Genomic DNA, 11304 nt, shown 5'->3' with positions numbered 1-11304 from the left:
GTGCTCATTTGTGAGAGGAAATGAATTCTCTATGCTTGTGAGAGTGTCTTGCTCAAGAGCTTGAAAAGATTCTGATTGCAAGGAACAATCAACCCTATGAAAAGTGGGCCATAACATACATAAGTAAGAATAGATAAATTGTGTGCGTGTGAAGCTACAGACAATAAAGGCCACTAATCTTCATCCTAGAGCACTTCACTTCATTTGATGACATCACCTTAAGATTTGCCTGCCACCTCATAAACCTTGCTTGCAACCCTTCCTTGCATCACAAACCTCGCCTCACCATGCCACACACCACCTCCTCTATTAGCTCCCATTTGAATGATGTCGTCACGCTCTTCATATCTAATTGCATGACCATTAGCTGCATTGTCTCCTTGCTTCTTTTCAAGAACCTTAGAGTGTTGTACATGCCCACCTAGTTGTAGTACGAAGCCACCACACAAGCTTCAATAGGAGGATCAAGAGCTTTGTTACCACCCACACAAATACTTGCCCACTCACCTCTAGCCCCAATGCCATCGCATGAGTCTCCTTTGCCTTGAAACCAAGTGCCACAAAGATGACAGGGGCATGGGCATGTGTGTCCCAACCCTGTGAGGTAGGGGTTGACTTTCTTGTCAATTGAGGGCTACATCAAGGTGATAAGAGAGGTTGAGATCGGGGCCGATGGCATGAGAGAGCTCAAGCTCAATAAGAGGATGCGATGCACCTTGTGGACACAAAAGAAAGTAGTAGCCAAGGATGTGTGTGATGGGGAAGGTCAAGAACTTAGGGATGAAGCCAAAGGGGCCTTGGGAGCCCAACGATGGCACATTGTATTTGCAATCCCCTCCTTCCTCTAATCACTTTGCAATCTTTTCCTTTCTCAATGAGAGAGACAGAGTGTGTGTGTGTGTGTGCATGTTGAATCATTGTGTGTGTGTGTGTGTGTGTGTGTGTGTGTGTGTGAGAGAGAGAGAGAGAGAGAGAGAGAGAGAGAGAGAGAGAGAGAGAGAGTAGTATGGATAATAAATATTACATTACGAAATTAAAGTATTTTTTGGCTTTGCTTTTTCCTTTAGATGGAACATTATAATATGCTTATGCTTAATTACGTAGCCTCTATTTTCTAATGCTTATCAATATTTTGTGCGGTAAGAAAAACACTTTTGTAGAAATGAACTATTTTGTTATGAGATGGTTGTTTTCCATTGGTTAATAGATTCCCTTTTTTAGCCATTACCGACTACATTTTTGGTCTATCTTTTTTTGCTTGTGTAAAGACAATCACTATGTTATGCATTATTGAACACAACATAAGGGTTTTTGGGGAGAGAGAGAGAGAGAGAGAGAGAGAGAGAGAGAGAGAGAGAGAGAGCGCTCGCTTTACTACCATCAATGTGAGAATGATGAGAAAGTGTGTTCGACAGGTGGAACAAAATTTATTTTCTCAGCTTGGTTTCTAAAAAGGTTTTTTTCCTAAACAGTAGGTTTGGGAATCCTTCCATGCCTGCCATGTAGGCTTAGTAACTTAGATGTTAGGTTTGGTTTATGCTTCATTTCATTGTCATCAAAGTTAATGCCATTTATGGGTAACATTAAATTAATGAAGTGACGATTAATTCACATTAAGAACTCGTGCTCCCTAGCAGGGCCGCTCTCCGAGACTAGACTAACGTTCTGGTCGATCGTGTGCTCTGCTGCTGCGATTCTTTGTGTGCGCTCGTGAGGATGGGTTCCGACAAGAAAGCCAGCAGCGATGTCGACGACCTGCCGCTCTTGAGTGCAGAGAATATGCAGAACAACATGAAGGTGGTCTACTACAGGCAAGCACGAACTTTCCAAAACATGTTTTCAGAGAAAAACAATTATCCTGTTCATCGATATGCCCCACTGTAACGGAGTGCACAGCAGTATTTTCCTTTAATCCTTGCTGGAATATCTGTTTGGTGTGAAGATCTGTTCTTCTCCTCCCCCCCCCCCCCCAACCCCCCCAAAAAAAAGTTAAACAAAATTAGAAACAATAATCCTTACCCAAGGTAAATATGCTGTAATTACAACCCTTGGTAAGGTCAATACACAGTGCAAAACATGCAAGGGAAATAAATGTATAGATCTGTTCTGCTCATTCCACTTGGTGGATTATGGAGTGAAGAACAACTTTGCTTGAATCTGTATTGGCACATCTGTTTGATGTGTAAGACCTGCACAAGAGGTTTTTGACATTTTCCCATGTGGGAAAAAGCACTTTTTTCCCCTTGTTTTTCCATATTATAGTGTGTAACATCATGAGCTTCTGCTCGGGAGGCATCACATACCTAGCTAGGTATGGTTGGGGGACAGGGGGCTGCCAGCGTGAACCACACTTAGAAAGGTATGCGGTGCCTTCCTAGCAGAAGCTCTTGATGTTCTCTGTAGTCCACAAATGTCAGAATTTGTCCAAACTTCTTGTGCTATTTCTTCTTCTTCTTTTTCTTTTTCTCAGGAAAAGAGGGTTCTATTAAATATGCTACAGTAATAATAATCATCAGAGATGTAATAATCATCAGTAAGGTATTGCAGACAGTGCAAAACGTGAAAGGTAAATAAATGTGAAGATCCTTTCTGCTCATTCACTTGGTGGATCTTTGTTTTGGGTGCAGCCGTACATTCCTCTCAATCATTGGTGGAGTGATGGCAGGGATCCTAGGGCTCACAGGAATTGCAGGCTTCCTTTTCTACTTTTCCATAATGATCGCAACATCAATTGCTGTTGCAGTCAAAGCTCGTATGGATGTGCGAAAGTTTTTTGACTCGTGGAACCGTGTCACTTTTGATGGCATAACAGCTGGACTCATGGTATTCAGCTGCTACTTTTTTGTTTTCACTTGAAGGTATTAGAAAGTAAACCTGGGCAAATTGAAGGAAGCTAGGAAGAGTCAATTCGGGAGCTTGTTAACAGTTTCTGACTGCTTTGTTCTTGTCTCACTCGAAACTTGTTTGTCTTGAGGAGTCAGCAGCCATATTTCTATGTATTAAAGTCAATGTGAAGGCTGGTATCTGCTACAAGAACAAGAAAACACAATTATGATCAACCATGTAGTAGTCCCGTAACTGAGGTAGGTGGACTAAGTTATGTCTTGCTATAAAGTATCACTGGAATGATATGACAATGCAGGTATCAACCATGCCAGTGATATGAATGAAAAAATGGTCATCTAGATATGTAAGCATCCACTCCTATTGAGCTTGACATCTCAATACTCTTAGAGAGTGTTTTTTAAATGGCCTAGTTGGTGTAAGGTGTCTCCTCTAAAACTGGAGGAGTCCTCTACTCAACCAAAAATCTTAGTCCATGTTCAATACAATCCAATATCCCCTTAGGAAACGGTAGACTTAGTTGGGAATGGGAGTCCTAGTTCTACTTCATAGGGGAAGTATGGAATGATCACCCCTAATAACAATTTGATGCCACCTAAGAAAGGTCACTCTAAGGGTGAGAGTGGGCTAGCACGACATTTGTTTCAAAGAGTGTGAAGTTGTTTTTTAAACTTTTAGGGCATTAGGACCAATACTTAATCGCACTCCAGGCTCCTATAACAGTGTTCAACCATTCTACCCAATCAAATTGGAAGGTCATATTCTAGCAACTCTATTTAGCGTTTAGAAAAATTGCCCGACTTATTGAGTCTATCTAGCCATAAACTCAATTTTTTTTGGCCGATCATAGTCTAGCAACTGTATTTAGTAGTTAGAAAAGTTATGTGACTTATTGAGTCTATCTAGCCATAAGCTCTTAGTTTTTGTGATTGGGGACTCCCACTTACCTTGGCAACTTTAGTTTAATTATCTAATTAGTCAATGTATACTACCATTCTATATAAACATATAAAGTAGCTTTCTTTTATTAACTGCTTACATAGAGTTTATTAGCATAAACTTAAAGATATCATTGAATACAATCTTTGAAAAATAATAATATATAAATCAAGGAAGAGAGGTGAGAAGAAGAAGAAGAAGAGGGGGAGAGAGAGAGAGAGAGAAAGAAAGGGGAAGAGAGGGTGAGAGAGAGAGAGAGAGAGAGGGAGAGAGGGAGTGACAAAGAGCAAGAGAGAGAACCTCCCAAGAAGGTTCTCCTTCTCTTCTCCTCCTTAGAGGGTGTCTACATGCATTCTTTCTTCTCCCATTCCCCGCGAACCCATACCTTGTTTCTGCAAGATTATCCTTCAATCGCTATTGTGGATTTACCAAGAAGGCCGTTGGCACAAAATGGGTTTTTAAACTCAAACGCAAGGCTGGTGGTACATTTAACAGGTACAAAGCACGGTTGGTAGCAAAAGGCTATGCACAGAAGAAGAGCATAGATTATGAAGAAACTTTTGCTCCTACATCCCGTATGAGTATGGTGAGATGTGTGATTGCTGGAAATTATGGCTGGAAAGTATATCAGTTGGACATTAAGACAGCATTCTTGAATGGGAATTTGCATGAGGATGTTTATGTGTCACAACCTCCAGGGTTTGTGGTTAAAGGGAAAGGGCACTATGCAAGCTACATAAAGCTCTTTATGGTCTCAAAAAAGATCCTCGTGCATGGTACTCCAAAATTGATGCTTATTTGGCTAGCAAAGGGTTCAAAAATAGTCAAACTGCTCCCACTCTATACATTAAGAATAAGGGGGGGGAACTTGCTGATTATCATTCTTTATGTAGATGACATGTTACTCATTGGATCTACAGAAGAAAAAATTGCAGATTTTAAGACTGAATTAAAACATGCATTTGCTATGTCAGATATGGGCTGCCTATGCTATTATTTGGGGATTCAATTCACCCAAAATTAGCATGGTATCATCATGTCATAGTCACAATATGTGGATAAGTTGTTACGTAGGTTTAGTATGCAAGATTGCAAACCTATGTGTACTCCTATGCAGCCAAGTTTAAAGTCTATGTATGATGGTGAAGAAATGCCTGATGTTGCAATTTATAGCCAAGCTGTTGGCTATCTTATTTATCTTTGTAGCACACCCCTTGACATTCAGTATGCAGTATCTTAGGTAAGCAGGTATATGCATAGCCCACGGACCATACATTGGCAAGCTGTTAAGCGGATCTTCAGATATTTGCAAGGTACTTAGTCACAAGCATTATTATTTCCTGGGGGGGGGGGGGGGGGGGGGAGACTTACACTTACAGGCTTACAGTGATTCAAATTGTGCTGGTGATGCAGACACTAGGCAGTTTACTAGTACACATTGTTTCTTTCTAGGCCGTTCATGCATTTCATGGCTAAGCAAGAAACGGCCTACAGTGGCTACCTCATCTTATGAGGCTGAGTACAGGGCAGCCTTCATGGTAGCAGTGAAATGTGTATGGTTGCCCAGATTGTTGGTTGATCTACATTTACCATTGGAGGGTTCTACACCCATTCTTTCTGATAGTCAGAGTGCTATTGTTGTAGCACGAAATCCTGTGTTTCATGCTCGCACGAAACACATAGAGGTGCATTACCATTATGTCAAAGAGAGATGCTATGCAGGAAAGATCAGCTTGATATATGTACCCACACAAGGCACTACCACGCGAGAAGTTTGAGGCTTTTCGAAAGTCCTTAAACTTGTTACCCTTTGGTGATTGATTATCCTTGTACTTCATCACATTGGCATTGCAGGGGGGTGTTAGAATTTGCTGATTCTATGGGCAGCACCCAACGTAATTTGTGTGGTGTGGACACTTATTAAAGTGTCAATGTAAGATGTGTACACCTAGTGTCTTAGAAACTTAAAGTAGTGACACTAGGCTCTAGAGTAAAATAAACCTAACTCTAGTTAGTTGGTGGAAGGCTAGTTAGGTCAATCCTTGACCTAAACATAAGTTGTACTTTCACTCTATCTTTCATTCTAGCAAGTACACTCTACTCTTTTTGCTTCAGTCACTCTCGTGCTGTCATTGTCTCCTCTCTCTCTCTCCATAGGTGGCTGCCATTTTCCAACATCCTCTTGAAATCCTTGCAATCATCCTCAATTGTACTACATTCTACCAAAGGAAAAGTATTATGCACTAGAATTTCCACAAGGCGTCACAGTCACAACATTGGCCACTATTGTCTAATCATGCCACATGCCCCAAACCTTGTTGAAAATTTTCAGCCAACATATACATAACATAAAACTGAAAATTAGGTCAGAACTCTTGCTAGAAACCCATTGGATGCATCTATAACTAAAGTTTCTCAACAGTTCCAACTTCAGAACCACAATAAAATCTATTTTCAGCATAAACCATGCCTGAAACTTTGAATGGCATTTACTCACATGCTGCTATCCATGGAACCATAATCTAATCATAAATTGATCACTTGCTGATTTGAGAACTGATCACAAACTATTGCAAATGTGACTCCAAATTTATCACAAACTGATTGCAAAATCTGATAATAAATTGATGTAAAACTAATCCCAAAAGTGATCATAAATAGTTCTCAAATTGATAAAAAACCGAGCTAAAACTTATCAGAATTTTTGTCTCAAAATTGAGGCAAAAACCCATGCCTAACTAATCGTAAGCTGATGCAAAAGTATAGTTTCAATGCTTGGGTGAAACTGTTACTCCTTTGCATACATCTCACAATGACTACTATGTTGAGTAGTGACGTCATGGTAGACATACTGTTGGCATAGTACCTTGGATGCATGTTGAATATATTCAAGATCCACTACATATATGAGAGCTGTCCAAAACTCGTGGAGTAGAAGTGCTACCTCCCTCTTGAGCATCACACAATGCTCTGTACCCGTGTTATGCTGAACTTGACGGAGGCCGTAAAAGTCGGCTGTAATAACTAAAAGGCATCTAGGTAAAGCTGCAACAATTGAGGATGGTTTGCTAAGTCATTCTCTTCCATCCACTTTGCACCTATTGGTGGAAAAATGTTGAAGCTTCACCAAGAAGCATATGGAAACTTTATCTCTGACATTACTTACCTTGAAACGTCCCCAAGATTGTAGGCCTTTCTTTTCCTTAAGCATTGTGATGCTTTATGCTTTCACATTGTTGCAATTCCAACTTAACTAATATGCAACATTGTATTCAATCATAGTTGCATTATGTCTGTGGACGAAACCATCTTGTCCGATCCGTTGAGTCGGACGGATTGGTCCGATCCGGACTGTACCTATGCAGGTGACCATTGCCCAATGTCAAAGTTGATCGTTTTTGTCAGTTTTTAAACCTTTTTTTGTCATTTTTTTCTACCCATTTTTAAAATAAAGATGTTTTCCTTTTCAAATTGTTTTGGGCCTCTATAAACAACCCCTTGTATACCATGATACTTAAAGATGTGTTGCAAAAACAATCGTGCCATATGATCAACCTTTATTTTCTTCCTTACCGGAATGAAATAGGCTTGTTTACTAAACCTACAAATGATAGTCCATATCCCATCATTTCCTATAGGTGTCTTAGGAAGCCCAAAAATAAAGTCCATTGCAATGCTCTATCAAGGCCTATTTGGAATAGGCAAGGGTTGCAACAAACCCAGTATCTTTTGCCTATTATTTTTTACATTCTAGCATACGATGCGTGTCTTAACAAACTGTTCTACATCATGCCTCAAAGTTGGCCAATAAAAGAAATGCTCCACTGTCTTGACCATGGCATCAATACCTCTGTGTCCTGCATATGGAAGAGTATGACTTTCAGTGATAACTCTGTCTTAACTGATTTGTGGCATAGTCGTCCATGCATCATCAGAAATCCATCTCTTAGCACAAAGTGTTCATGCCTTTGGCCATTGCAAAGCTGATCATAAACATTAGCAAAGTCCAAATCACCAACATATTGCTCTTTCATGGCATCCAACTCAGTGTGATAAACCATGCCGATGGCCGAAATTTGTAGCTTACGTGACAATGCATCAGCCACAATATTCCCTTTATCATCAATATGTATAATCTGAAAATGAAACATAGAGAGAAAATTTGCCATCTCATATGCTTCTCTGACAACTTTGTCTATGTCAGAAAGTACCTCAAAGTTTGATGATCTGTCTGCACTGTAAAATCAGCCCCCAACAAATAATGTTTCCATGCAGACAATGCATGAATTACAGCCAAGAGCTCTTTCTCATAGACCTGCAAATTCTTTTCTGCACTGTGGAGAAATCGGCTGTCATAAGCCACAACTTGGTTGGCATAAGAACAACCCTAATGTTGTTACCACATGCATCATATTGAACTATAAATGACTTCCTTAGATCGGGCAACACAAGCATAGGATTTGAAGTCATCTTTTCCTTTAACTTTTCAAATGCTGAAATTTCCATTGTAATGCATTTCCTTTCAAGAAAGTGGATGCCTTTCAAATCTTCGAGGACTCCATGAAGTTCCCCCCTGAATAGGTTGTATCAAATTGCTTAATGAAAGTTAAAGCTTTTAGCCTATCTTGTACACCATTGAAGGACTTAAACTTCAATGATTTTCCACCCTCATCATAGTCTTTTGTTGCCCCTTTGGATGTTAAGTTGTCATACATTGGCTGCTGCAAAAAGGGTGCATTTGCTAAATTAACATCAAAACCATCACTAGGCGGAGCATTTGCATAACCGGCATTCATTCCTTGAGCCCCATAAGCATTCGGGGGTGTAGATGTAGTACCAAATATGCTACTTTTTGCCCCAAGCATCAAGCCAATGCTGCCATACATAGGGTTTTGCATATTTCCAACCATACCCGAATACATTGGGCCTTGCACACCATGCATTGGTTGATGCATACCATAGGGATTTGTGCCATACATTCCCTTATGTGGTCCTTGTCTAACCATAGCATAAAAAATCGTGCTTCCATCAAGATATCCTAGTTGCCCCATCATAGCATGTATGCTTGACTGTCCAAAATCCATTAGATTGGCACTTCCGTGATGGTCTTGCATTTGTATTCCTTGCTCCGGAGGTACCAACTGTTTTATTTTATTAGCATCTTATGGAGCTTCAAATGAAGGATTTGACATTATCTTCGGTGCATCTTGCTATCCCAAAGGTGTAAAAGACATCTTCTTCTTGCCTTTGCTGTCCTTCTTTGGAGCATTCAAAAATTGAGTTGAGGATCTTTTGTCAATTCGACAAAGAGATTTGTTGCTGTCCTTATCGGATTCTTGAACTGGTCATCAAATTCCCCTTCACTTTGCTGGTCATCAACCTCCTTATGCCTTGAAGACCGTGCATCTTGCCCAATAGCAACATTTTCAGCTTGTTGTCCATGGTCTGAGCCTTGTCCAAGGTTGCACGGTGTGGTGAATAGGTCCAAGCATTTTACTCAATTTCAAGAAGGGGATGTGGCAGATCCTCTTCAAGAGACCATGGTATAGGATGTATTGGTGATAACCAGCAAAATAGGTTAAATTAGTAGTTTAGTGAAATGCAAATTTAAAGAGGTCATGGAAATTTTAGAGGTAGGAAGATCTCTAGAGGAAGAGGTGGATGCCAAAAGCTTTTTGGCTTTCGCTTTTGGCCACACTAGTGGATTATTCACCTTGGGATATGGATATTATTCCTTGTGTTATGATGTGGAGAGTTAGAGAGGGTACCAAATATAGGACCAACTATTTGCTTTGGGATCCACTCTCTAAAGGAGATTCAGAGAGGGTACCAAATATAGGACTGTCTAAAGGAACAATGAAGCTACAATGAAAGTAAGAGAGACTTTCTTTTATGGTTAGCTGTTAGACACATCATATATTAGAGGTCAAACTTGACTTACAAAAGGCAGTGGGTTTGTTTCATCAGATTCTGGATTTTATCTTAAATCTTCCTGGGGCACGTATTAGTAGCAAGGTGCCATTTGAGGTAGTGGAAGGGGGAAGGAAAGTCCAACCTAATTTTGCATTCTGAGGATAAGACCTTTGAGACCACAACAAGTTGAGGAGTAGGCTGGACAGTTCTTCAACAATATCAACCTTGTGTGAAGTAGTTCATTGGTTGGTCACTTGCTTACATTCACGTGATTGTAGCTGTAGCAGATGTATCTTGGATTAGTTCATGTTAGACAGACCCCTAGTCAGTTTTATTTTGGGTGCTGAGGAACAGGGAAATCGATATGTGATGTCAGGGTTAAGCATAGCATAGCTATTCATGTATTTGCAGGGCAGATAAAGTTCTCTTATAATTGCTTTGTATTTCTTTTGTTTGTGTGTGAATGTTAGCATTTTGGACTGATTTGAGTACGAAAATCTAATGAGCTTTTTTTTTCCTGTTTTGAACTGCAGTCTTTTGTACTTTTCTGGACGTATCCTTCCAAAAACTGAAGCTTTACTCTTTCAATAAAAAAGCTACTCTTTTTTTTTGGTTCCTGGGAACTATGATAAAGTATTTGTACTGCATTTCTCTGTTTAAACTAACTATTTGTGCTGTATTGATGTTCCTTAGCTCTCTGCAGATTCGCATATGATATAGTTCACATTTTTTGAGCTGACAGACTCTGTATCGTATGTTCAGACAAAGTCAGATTTGCAGATGAAAATTGTTCCGGAAGCATGACGGATTTGTTGAAACTGTTGCTTCACGCAAGTGGTTCATGATTTCACTTTGCTGACCATAGGTCCTGAAAATTCGCTTACATTTATCTTTCGAAGAGTCTCTGGAGCAAGAACAAGTGTATTGATTATCTTCTCATGTCTATGTAATCTTTCTATATATTCGTACTGTACTTGTGACCACTTGTGTCTGCTTACTTTCTGTAATACATCATCAGCTAACGAACATCAGAGTTGTGCGCTTCTCAATCTATAGGAGTTTATTTGAACCAACCACCACATTTGTGTTGACATAGTGGTTTCTTGGAAGGAGCATTAACATCCCCTGTGCAAAGGAGATCTTGAATCCAAATTGGAAATCTTTGCAGGTATTGGATGTGCCCCATTGACTGCTTTATGTATGGGAGAATGAATTCAAGAGGACCATGCTCACTTTGCTGTTCTGTCACATGCGTTATCTTTACCCATTTAGTTATTTACTGGCATCAGTTTAATAGACACTACATAAAACTTTGCTGCATCAAACGGCAGCATAAAGAACCATACAATGCAGGCTTTGCCTGTACATTTGTTATTTTTGAAGTCTATGTAATGGGACATCTTATTAGAAGCTTCACACGCAGAAAGGGTACAAGTGCCATGTAAGTTGGGCCCATGGTGAGATGAGAAAATGGGGTGACTACATTATGGTGGAGAGTCAATGGTGGGCTTGTTAATTGAGGTTGGGCACCATATGGATAAATTATAAATGAAGTGAAAGACTAGGCACTTTCATACAATGTAGGAACTTCAAATATTGCGGGCTTTC

The 11304-nt window shown here is 39.9% G+C and overlaps 1 protein-coding gene across 4 annotated transcripts; it reads left to right on the top strand.

The window, feature by feature from the left end:
- The first annotated feature begins 1591 nt into the window (after positions 1 to 1591).
- LOC148017091 (Rab5-interacting family protein) lies at positions 1592 to 10679 on the top strand. Of its 4 annotated transcripts, XR_015687842.1 has the most exons (5): positions 1592 to 1811; positions 2628 to 2823; positions 2985 to 3083; positions 10230 to 10249; positions 10400 to 10679. XR_015687842.1 is itself a non-coding variant. In XM_087662491.1 (4 exons), the coding sequence occupies exons 1-4, from the start codon at positions 1717 to 1719 to the stop codon at positions 10428 to 10430; spliced, it is 342 nt and encodes a 113-aa protein (XP_087518617.1). In that variant the 5' UTR covers positions 1593 to 1716; the 3' UTR covers positions 10431 to 10679. The 4 variants fall into 4 exon arrangements, 2 of the variants coding, with proteins under 2 accessions (XP_087518617.1, XP_087518618.1); XR_015687841.1 differs by having other exon boundaries at positions 10230 to 10679; XM_087662491.1 differs by lacking the exon at positions 2985 to 3083 and having other exon boundaries at positions 1593 to 1811.
- The last annotated feature ends 625 nt before the right edge of the window (positions 10680 to 11304 follow it).

This window comes from Lygodium microphyllum, chromosome 22, assembly GCF_053477565.2.
Source record: "Lygodium microphyllum isolate KBCC chromosome 22, Lygodium_microphyllum_v1.1.10, whole genome shotgun sequence".
NCBI classification, from domain to species: Eukaryota; Viridiplantae; Streptophyta; class Polypodiopsida; order Schizaeales; family Lygodiaceae; genus Lygodium; species Lygodium microphyllum.
Note: the sequence above shows the minus strand (reverse complement) of the source record. Positions and strands in the feature narration are given on the sequence as shown.

What these genes read in the sequence shown, in the direction of transcription:
- LOC148017091 (XM_087662491.1), top strand. Translation starts at nt 1,717, where the DNA reads ATGGGTTCCGACAAGAAAGCCAGCAGCGATGTCGACGACCTGCCGCTC. An exon ending in GCATAACAGCTGGACTCATG is followed by an intron (nt 2,824 to 10,229) that starts GTATTCAGCTGC and finishes TTTGAACTGCAG; the next exon opens with TCTTTTGTACTTTTCTGGAC. An exon ending in TCTTTTGTACTTTTCTGGAC is followed by an intron (nt 10,250 to 10,399) that starts GTATCCTTCCAA and finishes AGCTCTCTGCAG; the next exon opens with ATTCGCATATGATATAGTTC.